General features: G+C 34.6%; 3 protein-coding genes and 1 non-coding gene across 11 annotated transcripts; 3 read left to right on the top strand and 1 right to left on the bottom strand.

The window, feature by feature from the left end:
* Positions 1-7: 7 nt before the first annotated feature.
* LOC142533197 (putative inactive purple acid phosphatase 1) lies at positions 8-5,605 on the top strand. 7 transcript variants are annotated; one of them, XM_075639876.1, is made up of 13 exons: positions 8-80; positions 805-989; positions 1,135-1,226; positions 1,408-1,474; positions 1,572-1,694; positions 2,394-2,486; positions 2,570-2,699; positions 2,855-2,936; positions 3,501-3,633; positions 3,739-3,944; positions 4,030-4,155; positions 4,336-4,645; positions 5,072-5,604. In XM_075639876.1, the coding sequence occupies exons 2-13, from the start codon at positions 822-824 to the stop codon at positions 5,375-5,377; spliced, it is 1,836 nt and encodes a 611-aa protein (XP_075495991.1). In that variant the 5' UTR covers positions 8-80; positions 805-821; the 3' UTR covers positions 5,378-5,604. The 7 variants fall into 7 exon arrangements, with proteins under 7 accessions (XP_075495991.1, XP_075495995.1, XP_075495994.1 ...); XM_075639880.1 differs by lacking the exon at positions 8-80 and adding an exon at positions 90-223 and having other exon boundaries at positions 812-989; positions 5,072-5,605; XM_075639879.1 differs by lacking the exon at positions 8-80 and adding an exon at positions 95-215 and having other exon boundaries at positions 5,072-5,605.
* Positions 5,606-6,532: 927 nt separating this feature from the next.
* LOC142533254 (uncharacterized) lies at positions 6,533-10,142 on the top strand. Of its 2 annotated transcripts, XM_075639945.1 has the most exons (4): positions 6,533-7,556; positions 8,162-8,583; positions 9,045-9,504; positions 9,592-10,142. In XM_075639945.1, exons 1-4 carry the CDS (start codon positions 6,845-6,847, stop codon positions 9,846-9,848), a joined length of 1,851 nt encoding a protein of 616 aa, XP_075496060.1. In that variant the 5' UTR covers positions 6,533-6,844; the 3' UTR covers positions 9,849-10,142. The 2 variants fall into 2 exon arrangements, with proteins under 2 accessions (XP_075496060.1, XP_075496059.1); XM_075639944.1 differs by having other exon boundaries at positions 9,045-10,140.
* Positions 10,143-10,440: 298 nt separating this feature from the next.
* TRNAC-GCA (transfer RNA cysteine (anticodon GCA)) lies at positions 10,441-10,512 on the top strand. The gene has a single exon. It is a non-coding gene; the product is annotated as a tRNA-Cys (tRNA).
* A 1,624-nt stretch (positions 10,513-12,136) lies between these two features.
* Positions 12,137-15,709, bottom strand: LOC142533457 (uncharacterized). Its single transcript, XM_075640223.1, has 8 exons — positions 15,543-15,709; positions 14,899-15,193; positions 14,059-14,792; positions 13,767-13,962; positions 13,509-13,630; positions 13,361-13,423; positions 13,106-13,172; positions 12,137-12,626 (listed from the first exon to the last, which is right to left on the bottom strand). The coding sequence occupies exons 1-8, from the start codon at positions 15,648-15,650 to the stop codon at positions 12,481-12,483; spliced, it is 1,731 nt and encodes a 576-aa protein (XP_075496338.1). The 5' UTR covers positions 15,651-15,709; the 3' UTR covers positions 12,137-12,480.
* Positions 15,710-19,142: the final 3,433 nt, after the last annotated feature.

Raw genomic sequence — 19,142 nt, 5'->3', positions numbered from 1 at the left:
TTAATAAAAAAAATTAGAAAAAACGTTTGGCCTAGCACGGACTAATCAGTGCGCGTAAATTCGGTGCTTACAGCAAAAGGGTACCCATACTTGGGCTCAATCTATGCTATTTCCTTTTTTGGATATTATTTGATTCGTTTTTCTTGATTCTTGATTGTTACAATCGGCGTGTGCTCTTCGGAAGCTCCAAGGAAATTTTGTGGGCTTGTGAAATTGTTACAAAGTCTGCTATAATCTTGTAGAATAATTGACTCTGCCGATTACTTTTTTGGTGCATCGAGGTCCAAATTTTATGCTTTTTTTTTTTCCTGCATTTAGCAGTCAGTGACCCCGCATCTGTAGTGGCAGTGGAATGATTAGCTTGGAAGTTCCATTTTTTTAGAGTGATTATGTGTGAACTTTGAAGATTGCCACCGCCCTGGTGGGCTTAGCTCGCGTATCCCGCATTTTGCCACACATTTAAAAATATTATCGGTTGTTAATCCTTGATATGGCAACTTTATCAGATTCAAGATTATTTGTACTGCTCCCAAGTTTCGTTTAGGGCGTTGCATTGAATTTTTAAGCCTTTAGCTTCTGCCGTTATTTGCCAATGCTTTTTTGATCGGTAGGATAAAAAACTCACGGTGCTTAGAGTATGCAAATCAAGATTTCTGCTGATCCCTTTTTGTTTTTGATATGTTTATTTATTGTTTTTAAACAATATGTTTATTTTGTTGAAGGTGCCTTTTCGGTGTGTTCAAGATTGGGGATGACATTTTCACGAACTTATTCTGAATTCTTTCTTTGTTGCATTATTTTCAGACCGGAGGTCTTGTGCAATGCCACTTTTCAGGAATTTTGTGGTGGTTTTGTGGGTTCTGTCGAGTTTTGAAGGGGCTATGTCACACGGGGTTCAGCCTCTTTCACGAATTTCTATTGAAAATGCTGTTATTGCTTTAGAAGATTCGGCTTATATTAGATGCTCTCCATCAGTTCTTGGAGCCAACGTAAGTCTTGGCTACATAATACATTCTTTTAACAGTGTGCGTAAGAGATTTGATCCTGCCATGTGTTATGTTATTGTTAAATTGACATGAAACCTGTACCACTATAAACTTCTCTCCAAGTTTAATTATTTCCTCTCTGTTTTAGGGGCAAAATGATGAATTGGTTACTTTAAAATATAGCAGCCCAAACCCATCGATAGATGATTGGATCGGAGTGTTTTCTCCGGCTAATTTCAGGTACAATAAATGTATCAATGTACACGGATTAATTTCACGAATTCACCTTTTTCAATTTTCTTAAGCTCCACTCCTCCAAGGATCCAACTTTGTCATGTGAGAATTTTGTCCATTATGAGTATTTAACATAAAATGGTATATGGTAATCCTTATTTACAGAATTTTTATGTGTTCTTGTCAGCTCGTCAATCTGCATTGCAGAAAATACCAGAGTTGGCCCTCCATATTTATGTACAGCGCCCGTAAAGGTTTGTCCAGTCACCTGTTACCTGGAATTTGTCAGATAACTAGCATATATATAGGTTGTGTGCCTATTGATATAATCTTTATTCAATTCCTATGCAGTATCAATTTGCTAATTTCAGCAGTCCTAAGTACAAGGATACAGGTAGAGGATCTCTGAAGCTCCAGCTGATAAATCAGAGATCAGACTACTCGTTTGCTTTATTTTCTGGTGGCTTATCCAAAGTAGGTCTTCCAGAATCTATTAAGTTCTTTTGGTTTAGTCTTTGTATCTCAATAATGTAAGAAAATCTTTAGCAGATAAGTTAAATTAGTGATTAACATGACAATTCTGAGTTCTTTCATCTATTTACAGCTAAGACTATTGAGTTGAAAGCATTTACTGGAGTGGAAATAACAATGAATTATAATATATATCTATACTTGGTAATATATTTGTAGACGGCTTCACTAAATTTGCATGACATCGTGGATACGAAGGAGAAAATAAATTATATTCATTAGTTTGTTTTCCTCTAACTTTCAATTCCCTTGAAACCGCTAGATGTGGTTTTCTTAGGCACCGTTTGATGTGAATGATAAGACATTGATTGTTTCTACATTTTTGTTTCAAATAGCATTTGACTCGAGTTCTACAATAATGGAGTTTTATATCCTTTTGTCTTCCATATCTTAATATACCCATATCATACATCTTTTATCACTCCATCACATGAACCAAACGGTTATGGACATCAAACTTGAAACATTTAAGATAATGGTAGTTTGTTTTATTTTTATTCAAGGGCGTTGATAGCAAACTCTATTGTGTTTTGCACCCATAAATACTCTTGAAATGGAGGGTAGAATGAAAATTCGGAGTGCTGAGAAATGATTGGTCATATTTAATCTTGTTATTATGGCTCTGTGTTGACTTTATAACAGCCAAAGCTGGTGGCAGTATCAAATGTAGCGGCTTTCGCTAATCCAAATGTGCCCCTTTATCCACGTTTAGCCCAAGGAAAAACATGGAATGAAGTAAGTTTATATTTTTGTTGATTAACCTTCATTTGTAATATATACAATTCTAGTAAAATTAATAATTTTAAATTGGTATTTAGATGACTGTAACCTGGACTAGCGGGTATAGTACTGATGAAGCAGAGCCACTTGTTGAATGGGGTAAAAAAGGAGGAGAACAAATGCGTTCTTTAGCAGTTACACTGACTTTTGATCGCAACAGCATGTGCGGTGCGTTAACTCTACAGAAGTTAAATTTTGGAGGAATAGATTATAATCCATATAAATTTTTTATTCTAGTAGTTTGCTGCTAAAAAACAACCAGTGATTGTCTTGTAATATTAAGTATGATGATAAATATTTATCACTCGTGTACAAATTTGTAGGTGCACCAGCAAGAACTGTTGGATGGCGTGATCCTGGATTCATCCATACCAGTTTTCTGAAGGATTTATGGCCTAATTCATTGTGCGTTCTATTTAAAAACTTGATTCATGTCATGCTTTCAGTTTTTGCAATGTTCATAAGTACACAGTGCAGCTGAATCTTTATACCCAGTTTTTCCAAATTTTTTCTTGCCTTCGCTTAAACAAAAATAGTTAATAAATCATTTGGTTTATATACGATTAACTGTGGTTTACTATTAACATGAATACTTATATTCTGCAAAAGTTCATTAAAACCCTAACTTTATTTAAAAAAAATTAGCACCGCCTGTGCAAAGGGGTTTGGCGAGTATCCCTAACAGTAGAACAGAAAAAGTTCAAAGACTACAAATGTTTGGAGGATGAGGCTAAAACTTCTTATTCGAATACTAACAAGTTTCAGAAACATAACAACTCCAAACAAAAAAGTGTCAAATCCTATCTTATTTAATAAAGGACTGGATATTAGTGCGAGGAACTGTCCCGACTATTGTCCGGACCTAGGAGCAAAATATGTGTCCATATTTTCCAATTGGTTTTCTCAGAAGACGGAATTGTACTTTTATATTTTGCTTTGCGATTAACGACCATAACATTGATGATGCAGGTACACTTACAAATTGGGGCATAAATTGTTAAATGGTACTTATTTGTGGAGTGATATGCGTCAATTCAAAGCAGCTCCTTATCCTGGTCAAAACTCTTTACAACGTGTCATCATTTTTGGTGATTTGGGCAAGGTGCAACACCTTCCTAGAGTTTTCTTTTACCGTGTACCTTTATTTTTTTAGTTGATTGTACTAACAACATGGCTGCTGTTATTTTCGTTTTTTATTTCTCTACAGGATGAGGCTGATGGTTCCAATGAGTATAATAATTTTCAACGTGCCTCCCTTAACACCACCAAGCAACTGATTGATGACCTGAAGAATTTTGACATTGTGTTTCATATTGGAGATATCTGTTATGCCAATGGGTATCTTTCACAGTGGGATCAGTTCACCTCTCAAGTCGAGCCGATTGCTTCAAGAGTACCATACATGATTGCCAGGTGCACTATAACATTCAAAGAAATCTTTATGCATTATCATCATTTTCTTCTTTTCTTGTGTGTGTGATGATGGTTATCCTTGCAGTGGCAACCATGAACGAGACTGGCCTGGATCAGGTTCATTTTACGAGAACAATGATTCAGGTGGAGAATGCGGGGTCTTGGCTGAAACTATGTTTTATGTTCCTGCTGAAAATCGAGCTAAGTTCTGGTATGATGGTATTGTCTTTAAATAGATCAATAATGTATCAGGACAGACTTGCAAGACTATTCGAGTTATGTTGTAACTGAGCATAGATGGATATATAAAAATTTTCAGTTTATGCTTTGATATTGTTTTATTTCAGAGTGAAGAATGTAAGACTTGGAATTTTTCATTCCACTATGGCAGGTATTCCACAGATTATGGCATGTTTCGGTTCTGCATTGCTGATACAGAACATGATTGGAGAGAGGGTACCGAACAATATAAGTTCATTGAGCATTGTTTGGCGTCCGTAGATAGACAGAAGCAGCCTTGGCTGATTTTTCTTGCTCATCGAGTACTTGGTTATTCTTCCGCTGCGTTTTACGCAGAAGAAGGATCTTTTGCTGAACCAATGGGGAGAGACGACCTTCAAAAGCTTTGGCAGAAGTATAAAGTTGATATAGCCATATACGGGCATGCACACTGTTATGAAAGGACTTGTCCTGCGTATCAGGTATATCTTGAAACTCTTTGATTGACTGGTTAATACTACACAAATATCAAAACCGATGGTCGATACATGCATGGGAAAGTCATATTCTAGATTTTTGGAGTAAATAGTAATTGAAATTACGAATTAAGATTTGCAAAAGCTGAAATTTTGAAAAAACACTTGCCATACTTTGTGAAATAAAGCTCATCCAAACTACAAATAACTCATCTGTTAACTTATTTGAACACATGTATAGACTATATAGTATATAGAACTGAGTATTTTTCTATAGCTGATAGTAACTATGCAACTCAATATTTTTAGTATTTACAATAGTCCAGTTGTCATATTTCAAGCGATGCACTACATAGTCAGATGTATAGGAGAACAAGAAATTGTTGCTGTAATATGTACTATCTCATTATGCTATTCTCTTTGTTGCTGTAGAATCACTGTACAAGCAATGAAAAACGCTACTATCAAGGTAGCTTGAATGGAACGATACATGTTGTTGCCGGAGGAGGAGGAGCCAGTCTCACCGGCTTCTCTACTCTACAACCAAATTGGAGTATTTTCAGGGATTCTGATTATGGCTTTGTGAAACTAACGGCATTCGACCATTCAAACTTGTTGTTCGAGTACAAGAGAAGCAGCGATGGAAAGGTTCACGACTTTTTTAGAATATCCCGGGATTATAGAGATATCTTGGCTTGCAGTATCGATAGCTGCTCAAGTACAACCCTTGCATCTTGATTGACGTGTCTATAGAGATGCAAATTTTCCTCGGAGTTGTTTAGGTTAGAAAGTTGAATCCATTGAAGATATGTTGCATTTCTAATCTGAAAGAGCAACAGAGGGAAAAAAAAATTGGGAATACCATTTTTAAGTTGTGGATCTCAAAAGTTTCAATTAAGCACTGTTGGTTGCAATTTTATGAAGCCACGAATACCCCTTTTTCCAATGAGACATTTTCTTTTTCTTTTTTGAAGGTAAAATAATTGTTATTTTTAAATAAATAAATTTATTTGAATGGTATTTTTCAGTCATGGTAGAGACTGAGTCATGCCGCAGCCACAACCCACAGCTACCTGCATAAAAACATAAAATTTGATAACTGGTCATAAAGTCTTTTTATGTTTTTTAGTTAAATGTTTTGTTGGCTCATTCTGCAGCCAAAAATAACATAAAGTCTGCATGCTCCACTCAATTTTTTTAACAGTGTACCATGTACACAATCATCTGTTTTTGTTCTAGATTAACCGTGTCAGAGTCACGTTAGATTTACATTTAAATTGATACAAACATGACTTTTTTTTTATATCAAAGAATAAAAATATATAATTGAATTCAATTATATTTTTGTAATTTATCATGCAATATATAAATATGAATGTAACATTAACTATATCCCAAATATTTTCCAACGTATCATCGATGGAGACTATATTTCCAACTAATCAATTTCATTGGAGAAATAGATTCAATAATTTGTTCGATAGACAACAAAAAGAGTTTCAAATTAAAAATGTTAAATTGATTTCAACAGTTATTATTTTCAGGACGAACGATAACGTACAATCATATGAAGCTATCATATAAAGTTTGAAATGAAATATCAATCTCGAAATCTTTATATAACAAACATTTTAAGACATAAAGGGACATAGGGGGATCTTCCAAGGGAAAAATCAAATATTTTTATATAAGTTTTGGGGTCATATTTTCTTGAAAATACTAAAAAATAGTAATTGAAAATGTTTGAAAGCGAACAAAATTCGAGAGTCGCCATTAAATTCGGGTCTCAAATTCATTATCCACAATCAGGTGGCTCTTGCAAGCCATGGCCGGGTCAGTGGCCCCTCGAAATCAAAACAATTGCTTATTTTTCACTTGAAAATAAATACATTCGCGCTTCCAACCAAGACCATGAATTAAATAAATTTTACTGATAACCTTTCAAACTTCAGGGTTCATTCGTCGTTGAATTCACCGCCAAATCAGGGAAAACAGATTCTTCAGCAATTCAGTTAATATAATAAACTGTTTTTGACTTCACGAGTTTGTTGTCGGGTGTGATTTCTGCATAATTTTCATTGTTTTTGCGGGCTCTGCTATGAATTGAAGATCTCTAGTACTGTAATGGCCGTCAAGTTCGATGTATTTTTTCTGGGAAGTTGGAAAAAATCCATTTTGTGGGGGATATTTTTGTGTTGAGGAACAATGGATTTGTGGGTAGTTGCAGCCGCTGCTGGAGCTGGATACATAGCCAAGAACTTGCAAAATTTATCGGTGGATAAAAACGAAGGTTTATTGGAGCCGGCTTTTAAGTATCCAGGCAATGTTCAATCAGAATCCATGAATATCCTGCAGCAGATACGTTATAATACCTGCCCATTACGCAGATTAGAGCAAAACAGAGTGCAAGATGATGAAGATTTAGCTTCTAGTGGTACCGGCATTTCGGGACAAAGAATTCCGGAATTTGAAGATGCCGAGAGTAAAAATTCCTTTAGATTGAAAAGGGGGAAGTTCGTTAGAAGTAGGAGGAGTGGCTTGAATATTCCGAGGCCATTGATTTCTGTAGAAAATGACCTTGATTATGAGCTAAGTAAAGATGGTGAAGGATTTGAACAAAATGTGTTTGGCATATTTCCTTCTGTGTCTACAGTGAGGCCACTGCTGGTTACTGATGGAACTGGATTGACCAGCAGATCGAGTAGTGCTTCATCCTTGGCGCTTTTTGATGATGGAGTGGAGGAGGGGAGGAGAGAAAATATTGTTGGCTCAAAAGTAAGGAGTACAATGTTTAGGTCTCATTCAATGGGACATATTGATTCGGCTGTGCTTCCAAGGAAGGCCAAAAGGAGTTCTGGCCTTGCACGAATGAATTGTTCCGCTGATGAGGTGCCTAATAGACTCTTTGATTCATTAGGTTTGTCCGTCTGCTCTTATTTTGACAAATTTCGATGTGTGTACTCATTTGATTTGTATGCAGCGTGCACATATTGATTATCTGAACTGCGTTGTCCTGGTGACCTCTGAATATTTACTTAAAGGTTTTCTTTGTCAATGAAATGTTTTAAGGAGTTGTGAAGCTAACTTTGTAGTTTATGCCTGTCATTTGAAGTAACTGTTTGGACATGTAATGTAATCAAATCTAGACTCAGATGAATGTCTGTACAGGTTGTATCATGGCTTGCCGATATGATTGGTGCTGTCTTATTTTTGCCTGTTGACTTGCTTGTATTTTTTACTACCTCGGAAAGTAGTTCTGCTTAAGTATTTGTTTCAGGGGTCTGGTGAGAGATGAGCGTGGTGATATTGTTTTCTCACAAAAATTAATGGACTAATTGTATATCAAGAAACATGACTTCATTGCATGTTCAAGAAATCGATGGTCGATTCAGCTACTTTATTTGTCTAGCAATAAACTGCAGATATATAAAGTTTAGGGTGGTTGGGAGAAAGCTATAGATTTGAATTTTTGGGCCTAATTAATTTCTCATTTGAACTATTTTTTTTTTTCGCTGTTACCAGGATCTGACGGAATGCTTCTCCTTATCATGGGATTGAGTGTTGGAATATTGTCTGGTAAAACAGCCAGTAAAAGAGAAGTAGATGGTATGAAAATGCAATTAATGCAGAGACAGAATTTAGTTCAAGATTTGCATGATGAACTTAATATGAAAGAAATGATTACTGTGAAGGAGATTGTGAACGAAGGCTATCATCAACCCCCTCAAAAAAATGATACACCTTCGTCAGTTAGGGAGCCAATTGCATCTCCTAACAAGGAAGCAAAAGAATCGACCAAATTTGACAGTTTTATGGCAAGCAATGATATTGTTGAGAATCTCAAATTAAGGTGTAAAATTGAGGAAGAGCTTCAGGCTGAACTGGAGATGCTCGAACATAATATAAATGCATCTGCTCTTGAAAACATATCTAATATTGTGGAGGTAAGACAGTTTTACCTTTGGAATTTGAATACTTCAATAAACATCATGAAACTGGTAACATCATGAAACTGGTGTATAATTCAGTTAATCTTCAATCTTTTTTGCCTAAATGTTTTTCCATCTGTTAAGTCTGCATGTTCAATTTAATGTTCTCTCGACTGCCTGGCATTCACCTAAACATGTACTATTCACTTTGTTAACTGAATCCCTGATGGATGCTAATGATACTTTTGTTTTTTCTTTTTTTATGAGAATAATACTTTTGTTTCTTTGATCATTCAAATTTCAAAATATGTGAAATTCAATTATTCGGAACTAATATAATTCTGCAGTCTCTCAAATTCTGCAGAGAACACTGGTTAGATAGCTACTTTTTGCTTCATCCCAGTCGCTGTGGAGGTTTAGTTTCTGATTAAATTTTTATATACCTAAGATGCTTCAGCGTCATCTTTATTTTCCAGCTTGATCCGGATTACGAACCAGATATTGCTCAAGGAGATTTAAAGGCAATGATGGACATGGAAGCTCGAGATACTGCATTTGAGTCCGGTGATGAATCTACAGGTACAACCACCAATAACTCTCAGCCTCCAAATTACGCAGTTTCACCACGGGAGCTGAGTTTCCGCCTCCATAAGTTGATAGAGTCTAGGCTTGAAGCACGTATCAAGGAGCTAGAAATAGCTCTTAGTAACAGCGAAAGAAGAGTTCAACTTCTTGGCTCTCAAGGCATTGTATCCGGAAGAAGACTTTCTTTAAGTGAAACAGAATATTCATGCTCTCCCCAAAGCCCAATAAACAATTGTGGACACTACTCGACCGATGGATCATTGGTTAGGAATATCTCTAGCAATTCCCTGGATTCAATCAAGGAGGCAAATGGTACTTTAGTGAGGGCGACAGATAACAAGCAAGAACGAGGTGAGAAAAACTCCGCTAGTAGCTGTGGCAGCGATCATGAAATGCATTCGTCTGTACAAAAATTAATCTATGGTCTATTTAATGAAGAAAATAAAGTTTCACAACATGATGCTTCTGTGGAAAAAGATGGAGGACAAGAGGATTTCGTTCAAGATGTGGGTCGGACTTGGGATTGGCAGATGTCGAGAAGGTTGATGTTGGATGAGGATTCGGAGAGTGAAGACAAGGAGGAAGCTGATGAATCAGAAATTCTTTTGATAAAGAAGATAGTTGAGAGAAGGAGATCAGGTTCTGCTTTTGTCTTTAATTTTGATGAATTTAGGACTCAAGACATAAAAGAATGAGTACATATATTTCTTGTACAAGGAGAAAATATCTTTTAAACAAAGTACCTTTACACATCTGAAGATTAAAAACAAAAACTCCCCTTGAAGTCTGAATACTCGACCACTTGGTATCTTAAAGATTTATACAGTTTGTCACTTCACCATAGAAAATGTTTGTTGGGCAAAGAGTGAATTTAATTTTGGGTGTTCCGGCGAGCTCTAGTAGACTTCCGATGGAGGTACAGTATGTACATACATTTGTGACATTGAATCACGTTCCACGAAGCCAATGATGATGCAAGTCATGGAACTCGAAGTTTATTTATCCGTCTTGTACTAATCACGACTCAAATAAGTCCGGTAGATGCAAAAAATAAAATTTGTAATTCCGGAATACATACATACATATATATTTTAGAAAATTTGCTTCAAACTTTCATTAAAATCATTAATGCCATTTCAGGCATGAAAAGATTTGTGCAGAATGGTAATCTATCTTCTTCAACAATCTTGGACCGTAAATATATTCATTTGACAATGCTATACGGTTTACAATTATGAACAAAATAGAATACAATATATATAATATTATGTTCGACAGAAGACAAAAGGGTCCTTAGCTCAGTGGTAGAGCAATTGACTGCAGATCAATAGGTCACCGGTTCGAATCCGGTAGGGCCCTATATTTTCTCTCTGTCATATTTTTTTTGACTCCATTTTTTTTTATATTCTTTAAATTCTTTTTATGCATATTTTAGAAATTTTTTATTGGCAAGTCTAATTATTGTAAACATTTTTTGTGACTTGGTAGTATAATTAGTGACTTAAATTTAATAATGTAAACAATATATATTAGTTAAGTATGAGGAGGATATTATCATATTAGATTTAAAATTTAGTACCATTATGTGTTTTTTAAAGTGGGCAAAATTATCTATTTTCATAATTTTTGTACGACTAACTAATAACGACTAAACTTAGACAGGATATATGATTATTTATGTTATCAAATTTCAATTGTATTAATTTATTTTTCGATTTTGGTAATTTTATTTCTTTTTTCATAAGATGTACTGACATGGTACCAAATATATTAATATTGCATTCATGTCATATCAACGTAACATCAGAAAAATGACTAATGATTAAAATCATAAAAAAACAAAAACAACGAAATAAGACTGAAACTTAACAACGTAGATGACCAAAATTACAACGAGACAAATATATAGGACCAATATATAATTTTGTTATTAAAATTATTATTATAAAAGAACCCTCGAAAAATTCATTATTTTAATTTAATTATTAACAAAATCAGGCTAAATCTTCGCACTTATTATTATATATCTCAATGAGAAATTAATTTAATCTCATAACAATATATCTAAAATATATATGTAATCTAATTTTTTGAAATACATATCGACAGAGAGCATTTTAGGAACCTATTTTCACAATTTGACTTTTTTTGGTGTGAAAATTAGTAAGACTTTTTGGGTTTTAATTTTTCAAATAATACTTTGTAATAAATTCCCCTTCCATTTATTGTTTCAATTAAAAATGATTATATTTTAAAACTCATCAAATACTATTAACAAACACTTTGCATTTCCCCAGTACTCAAAAACTAGATTGCACTTGAATTAATGAACTTGATTCGGACGGAATAATTTGGGAGTAGAACCTATGTGAATTTTATCCATCCAAGTAAATCAAAAAATTTATCGTACAATCTTATATATATCTTCACAGAACGCGATATTAAAATTATATTGGAAACCGATAGATTTGTAGATTTAAACCCTCAATAAATATACTATCACAAACCAATATACCTGATTAATGACATATTCATGAATAATCATAATCATAAGTTTTAAAATATATACTATGTTGTTATATAAAGTATCTACTCGTCTCTTGGTATTGACCATTTTAAAATAACAATACTAACTAAAAAAATATTTTCCAAATGTTAATACTACCCTCACCCTCAAACAGATAAGTAGATCTCTTCTGAGACGATTTCACGAATCTTTATCTGTGAGACGGGTCAACACTACCAATATTCACAATAAAAAGTAACACTCTTAGCATAAAAATTAATACTTTTGCATGAGTGACCCAAATAAGATATCCGTCTCACAAAATACGACCCGTGAGACCGTCTCACTCAAGTTTTTGCACAAACAAATTACATCATAATTTAAAAATAAAAAAACAGCACAATATCCAAAATAATATTACAAAAGATAACAAAATAATTAAAACATTTTCAATACAAATTTTTGGCAATCTAAATATTAATATAACTCCAACAATAATTAATTATACAAAGCCAAGCACAAGTTTGCTAGTATGTATAATAAATATAAGGAGTAAAAACCCAGCACCAATCCGTTTGGTTTGAAAACTATTTGGGCCATATTGTTTCTCAATTTAGATTGACAGCCCCAACACATAAAGCCTATTAAATTGTTTTGTTTTTGGTTTCTTTTCTTTATCCTGAATGAAAAAACATGAAGTAAGGTAAAAGAATGTGGTGTTAAGGCCAAAAAATTGTAGTCTATTGCACAGGAAATGCAGGGAGATTAATGCATATCAATTCCAGCTATTTCAACAAATCTCCCCCTTCTAACTCGACCAACTATCTGTTCGGGTACTCCTTCGTGACATCCTTGGGTTTAGTTGAATTTCGAGTCCTCGCGTTTTCCATCTGAGCCATTATGCGTCGCTTGGCATTTATACCATTATTTCTTGGTGGAGAACTTCCTTTTCCTTTCTCGTTGTTACCTGAGAAAACATGAAATTTTTCCATTACTGCTATAATTTAGAGTGTTCAGGGATTCACAATTAATAAGCGATTGTTTAAGTCTTGCATGATAGTGGTGTAGGATCGAGCATGATCACGTTTAATATTTTAAATTATACAACTACACGAACTATAAAATGTCCTATGTGCATAGTAAGTGCAGTTATTGCTGTCGCGGTTGTCATACTCGAAAACTTAACCATACATTAATGCTGCTATCTTTTCAACAGCATTATATGGTACACTTTCATACCCTGTGCAAAGAATATGCAATATCTTGGGGTAAAATTTAAAGAAAAAATATAGGTTTTGGAGAAGATAAATGGCACCAATCCATTAAAAGTCGTGAAATCAATGGACATCAAGAAGAAGAGTAAACAAACAACTATTACATATTAAGGTGTAATTTATAAATTGTATAACAGGAAACATGTGGAAGTAAAAGAATTCTTCCACTTACCACGATCGGAGGACGATCTCCTGTATGCCATGTAGGATTCCTTTATGCCAAATTTAACACTACGAGCCTGAAAAAACATTAAATCAGTAACTGAAGAATTTAGAGTAAAAGAAACAAAACATCTTCAAGAGGGAAAAATGTTCACGTTACATCGTCTGAGTATATAATATATGACCACTGTAAGTCGAAAAAGATCTCAGATATCAACTCAGTTTGTAAGTTGGGATAAATATCATTTCGAAAAGGAATACGCACCTCAATTGCACGGCGTGCAGAATCCAAAGATTCAAATTCCACAAATCCACAACAAAAACCATCCTGGCAAAGAATGTTGAACCAAGTCAGAAAGATACTAAGAGATAAAACTGTAAAGATAAATGTTTGAATCAAATCCGATGCGGACCTCATGTCTTCTAATCTGAATACTGTCTGAATTTCTTCTAACTGGCCCGAACTGTTTTAGAACCTCCAGGACTCTTTGTTTGGTAATATTATATGGCAATCCTCCTATGTATATTCTCTTGGCTATGATGATAATCACACAATTTAAACAGTATGATACAATCAGATGCCTAAGACTTAAAGCTCTAAACGAATAGGACTAGAAATGGAGAAGAATGTATTCTGCATTAGAGACTACTATTAGTCTAACCATTTCTACCTGGTTGCATCTTAGGTTCAGCGGCGTTTGAAGGAGCCAAAGGTTTTGATTCGGTACTGCTAAGATTTGATACGTTTGATGCACCATTAAAAAGAGATGCTGATGCTTTGGATGTCGGAGGAGCTACTGCTTTCTTGTCAAAATTTGAATGAGCACTTGTATTTCTTGGAGAAGTCAGGGGACTCGCCTTTGCAACCTTTGGATAAATCCAAGTTTTACTTAGAATATGGTATCACGAAAGGAAATAAATCAAATATTATATAAATCTTCAAGATAGCATCACTTAACATACCACAGAAGCATATGTAATTTTCGGGGATGCTTCTTTCTTAACATCTGACACCGGCGAGAGAACTGGAAATGCTTTTTCACATGAAGCCGTCACTTCAGAAGAATTAGTAGCAGCAACTTTTGCACCAGTATCCTTAGAAACCGAAGAGTTGGATGTTTTCTTGGCTTTTCCATCTTTAACCACTTCTTTGGTATGAGACGATGGAACTTCAGAAGAATTACCAGCAGCAACTTTTGCATAAGTATCCTTAGAAACTGAAGAATCGGATGTTTTCTTGGCATTTCCATTGTCAACCGCTTCTTTGGTTCGAGACAATCCAACTTCAAAAGAATTAGAAGCAGCAACTTTTGCATTAGTGTCCTTAGAAACTGAAGAGTCCAACGCCCTTACGAGGTTGTGATGAGTTTCATGGGATGTTATCTTGGCGTTTCCATTTTCAACCACTTCTTTGGTATGAGATGATACAACTTCAGAAGAATTAGTAGCAGCAATGTTTGCATAAGAATCCATATAAACTGAAGAATCGGATGTTTTCTTGGCATTTTCTTTTTCAACTGCTTCTTTGGTTTGAGACAATGCAACTTCAGAAGAATTAGTAGCAACAACTTTTGCATCAGTATCCTTAGAAACTGAAGAGTCGGATGGTTTCTTAGCATTTCCATTTTCATCTGCTTCTTTGGTTTGAGACGATGCAGGGTGATTTGATTTACCACATGGAACTGAAAGCATGAGGCCTAACATTTTTAAGAAATTGACTAACATGAGAGTAAAAGATAAACGCAGAGAACAAATCAAGAGCACAAACTATGAGAAATATACAGCTACAGGGTAAGATTCTACCTGAATTTTGTGTTGGTGCAACTTGATCCTTCTTTTGATTATCTTGGATAGCAGTACTGGTGAAAAATCCAGATATATCAACAACCTGTAAAATATCATTCAAGATGAAGAAGCCGTCCTCTTGTTTTGCCAGAAAGAACGTCTGGCTAAAACCCTTTATAACATCATCCTTCAGAGTCAACAAACCAGTTACAGCGATAAGGATCCCTCCTTCCAAAGATTCTTGGAACTCCACCGTTTCTGTCTCAAATAAGCAATATTTATAATCCGAGGACATGATCTCACCATTAATGCCCTGCATCAAGTTTTGAAATCATTTCTTACATTCTGTCCTTTATAAATTTTATTAAGATTTGAGTAATAACTGAAACAAAAAGTTTGAAGATGAACTGAAATTTAGCTCTTGGTATTCGGCTAAATAATTAATGAAAGTAGCTCGTTGGAAAAGTAAAAGTAGGAATTTCAATCATATGTGTGATCAACCATGACAACTGGCACCATGGAAATCATATGCAAGAAATTAAATATGTTATATCCAGGTAACTTAAACTGATAAGATGATAATTTCGTGTAAAATTAACTGTTTGAAAGAGGAACAAATCAACTAATATCAAGTTGTGACTCAAACGGCTCAAGAGGATTACACTTAAGGTTGTCACACTCTTGATATCACCATCGAGCCTTGGCCAGCCTAGTAGGCTCGACTCCTGATAGAACTTGTGGGCAATTTCAGGAGATTTATTGAGAATCATGTAGTATTTCGTCACAAAGGCTTTCGCCACTTCCTGAGCAGAATATCTTGGCCTTGGGGTTGTCATATCTGCGGTAGTTTGAATGACAATTGTCATGCGCATACGTACTCAAGATTTAATAAAAGATTCATTTAAACTATACCAGATAAATACAACATTAAAATAAAAGATCGTTTTTTAAATATCATTCGAATCTAGATGCTAATAACCTGCATCCATCATAATTATCATATGAGGAAATGTTCCATATTATAATAAGGACCAGTTTGGGAGCAAAAACTATAAGCATCAGAAAGAGAGAGTTATGGAAACTAAAGCAGGAATGGAGTTTGAAAATAATACATTAAAAGACATGGAAATTATGAAGCCTGTATAAATGAATCTCTCATGGTCTTCAGAAGCTTGTAGAGCATATTTTATCATTTCATGATGAAACCGAATAACAATAACCAAAGACAAAAGGAGTAGATGACATATGCAATGTTGATTGACTGTTGATTTAAGGAATTTATTTAATTAACAAACATTCTGAAACACTTCAGTCTCTTTCGAAACGGTAAAAAACCGCTTCTGAATCTTTAGAAGCGGTTAAAGACCGCCTCCCGCTTCTAGAATCCCATAAAACAGTTGCGCAACTAGTTAACCAATTTTCAAACACTTGTTTCCAATAAGGGACATATAGATTAAAAGAAGTTTTAACTGAAAAATCATACCTAAAACAAACAAATATTGACCATTTAACCCACACATTCATCCAATACTTTCCAACATCGAATCCATATTTTTCCATAGATAGAAGTTAGTAACCTAAAGGGCTATCAGCCTATCAATACAATTTTGCTAAAATACCTATGTATTTAACTGAATGCATACGATATATCAGATAATTTATGACAAGCACTCACTTGACAAATTGGACAAGTATATCCGGGCAAAATCCAGAGCAATCTTGGTCAGCAAGACAATCCATGCATGATCACATAAAGCGAAAATACTCGAAAGGTGAATGACCATGTTAAATTAGTTTTAAACAAGTTCAAAGGCTCCCTAGAAGATAAAAGGCGAAGAACCTGATTTGATACCGTAACATAAGATAAAATCCAATCTACAGAGCACGGTGAATCCAATCTTCATAACAAATTCTAAAACAAATCTTCATCTAAAAGCTATAAATCCAATCTAACCCTCAATTTTTTTTGAAAGAGATCACACACAACACCAATGCAGAACCAAAAAAGCAGAGTCTTCCAGCAAATAAATCCAACTCATGCAAATTCAATCAAGAAACACAAAGAAACCCCAAAGAAAAATACAACCCAATCTTTATCAGGTGGTGGAAACAAATCCAAAGATAAAAAAAGCTCAACAAATAAACAAAAACCAAATTTTCAAACAAAGATAAATCCAATCGTGCATATAAATTCGACGAATGCATGCATATACATTGAAAACACCCCACGAAACACAGGTTTCCAGGCGCTACCTCTTGACTTCCGCAGACTTCGAAAGAAAGAAAGAAGCGTGAGAAATGAAATGGACAAGATTTTTGGTTTTTTTTTTTTAACGTAAAAAAGACAAGATTTTGTGAATTCCCTTTTGGAGAAAACCTTTTTCCAGTTAAGCAAAGACGCAGAACAAAAGAATTAAAGCAGTTAACGGCGCGTGATTTTTAGGAGTGGACAAGTATCACACCAGCATTTAAAGCTCTTTGACAGAAAACAATTAGTGAGAAACAGAAGTCGCTTCAATGCGATTTCTCTCTCCAAATCACTCGGGGATTTTGGTTTCCTAGTACGAGGAAACTATAAATTTTTGGAGTTTGGAGGGAAGTTTCTTGTTTTCCACCATTTTTTTTATATATATGAATATTATATGTCCTGCATATATGTTATATTTTTATTTTTGATGTGCTTGATTTATTTATAGTATTTTATAAAATCAATGATAAACTAGTTATTAATTTCAGTTAGCGGTTGTAAATTGCTAGTTAGGAGCATTTGCATTGTGCAATTTCTCGTTCATTATTTATAGTGGAAAATTCTCCTGTTGTTGGCTGTCGCGGATTAGATCACAAATCGATCCACGAAAAATCTTGAGAGTTCATTTCTTATTGTTCTCAAATAGTTAACACACGATCACTAGTCAATATCTATTATGTTAAAGTAGATGTTCTGCAAACCAACAGGTTGGTTAGAGAATTTATTGACTCAAGTGTAATAAAAAATCTGTATATTAATATAATTTAACTTTTTTTGGTTTCATTTATGTTTATCTGTATACTCATACAATCAGCACAGATAAAGTTCTTGATTATATTTTAATACAAATGAATCGTAATTCGATATTGAAACTCATTTGTAAACAGTGTATATTCTAAATTCGTTCCAGGTCGATTCAGCTGCCTAAAACAAGGATAAATGTCGTTTGAGATTGATACTAACATCTGTGATGTTGTGTACCGTGTTTCATGGTAAGGACATAGAGATGTCCAATCATACAGATGAGTAATCATACGATGATTGTACCGAACTACTCTCCCTCGAACTTTCCAAGTGATTATCATTCATCGAGAGGAAAAGTATGTGGTTGTGATTGTACATTATTAGTCCTTACGACCTGAGACAACACCGAGGCTCTACATACTAGGATTGTGCTTTGACTCATTTACCGACTCCGCGAGGGTCACAAGGTGACGAGGTTGGGTGCAATTGCGAAATGTGTAAGAGACAGTGCATTGTAGTCAGGAATTCACTGCTCACCTACGGATGTGGATATCCTATGTGATCTAACGAAATAATAGTGTATGAAATATCTGGCCAGAGTGTGAGATGTACATTAGGGAAGGAATTCTCTAGTTGTGCATACGATGACACTATGAATATTTCATAAATGTATCACATAGCTATCGAATTAATATGCAACCCTCGATGAACCAATGGTTGCATATTCGATCGGGATATATGATATGAAGGGACCATACTGTACATTAATCATAACCGACTAGTTCTTACAGGCACTATTAGTTATACCTAGGGAATCATGGGGCGATGCTACTAGACGCTCTTACCATGATTCGATGGGTTTAATCGAAAAATGGTTTCTGAAATTCTCATGATAAAATGTTGGTGCATGAGATGTGGGCAAATTAGGGTAAGCTCGAATAAAGAAAATTATCCTGAATCATAATGAGTTGTGAACCCGCGGCTAGCTGTATCCCTGAACTTTTGAGTGTCACAAAAACACTGATTTATTTATTTCCGTTGAGATAATAAAATCAATGAGTTAATTTATAAGAAATAAGTATGATATGATCAATCGATAAGCTTATAAATAAAATTTATAAAAGCTCATATAAATTTTGAGAGCATGACTGATAAAACAGCCAAAGGGAATGCACTCACCTTATTTAGATATTGATGATTTCGAAATTAGAATGCTCATCATAATAACAAACAAGTTGAAATTGTCACATTGATGATATTGGATCGTCGA

The sequence above is a fragment of the Primulina tabacum genome, chromosome 18 (assembly GCF_025594145.1).
Source record: "Primulina tabacum isolate GXHZ01 chromosome 18, ASM2559414v2, whole genome shotgun sequence".
Classification (NCBI taxonomy): domain Eukaryota; kingdom Viridiplantae; phylum Streptophyta; class Magnoliopsida; order Lamiales; family Gesneriaceae; genus Primulina; species Primulina tabacum.
This window is presented reverse-complemented; position numbering and strand designations above follow the sequence as displayed.

Bases quoted from the DNA above. Each gene is read 5' to 3' on its own strand.
- LOC142533197 (XM_075639880.1), top strand. From the start codon at position 822: ATGCCACTTTTCAGGAATTTTGTGGTGGTTTTGTGGGTTCTGTCGAGT. The intron at 1,695-2,393 runs GTAGGTCTTCCA...ACTTTATAACAG, and splicing joins TTTCTGGTGGCTTATCCAAA to CCAAAGCTGGTGGCAGTATC. The intron at 4,646-5,071 runs GTATATCTTGAA...TTGTTGCTGTAG, and splicing joins GGACTTGTCCTGCGTATCAG to AATCACTGTACAAGCAATGA.
- LOC142533254 (XM_075639944.1), top strand. From the start codon at position 6,845: ATGGATTTGTGGGTAGTTGCAGCCGCTGCTGGAGCTGGATACATAGCC. The intron at 7,557-8,161 runs GTTTGTCCGTCT...CGCTGTTACCAG, and splicing joins TAGACTCTTTGATTCATTAG to GATCTGACGGAATGCTTCTC. The intron at 8,584-9,044 runs GTAAGACAGTTT...TTTATTTTCCAG, and splicing joins ACATATCTAATATTGTGGAG to CTTGATCCGGATTACGAACC.
- LOC142533457 (XM_075640223.1), bottom strand. From the start codon at position 15,650: ATGATTCTCAATAAATCTCCTGAAATTGCCCACAAGTTCTATCAGGAG. The intron at 15,194-15,542 runs GTAATCCTCTTG...AACTTGATGCAG, and splicing joins AGAGTGTGACAACCTTAAGT to GGCATTAATGGTGAGATCAT. The intron at 13,173-13,360 runs GTGCGTATTCCT...ATGTTTTTTCAG, and splicing joins CTGCACGCCGTGCAATTGAG to GCTCGTAGTGTTAAATTTGG.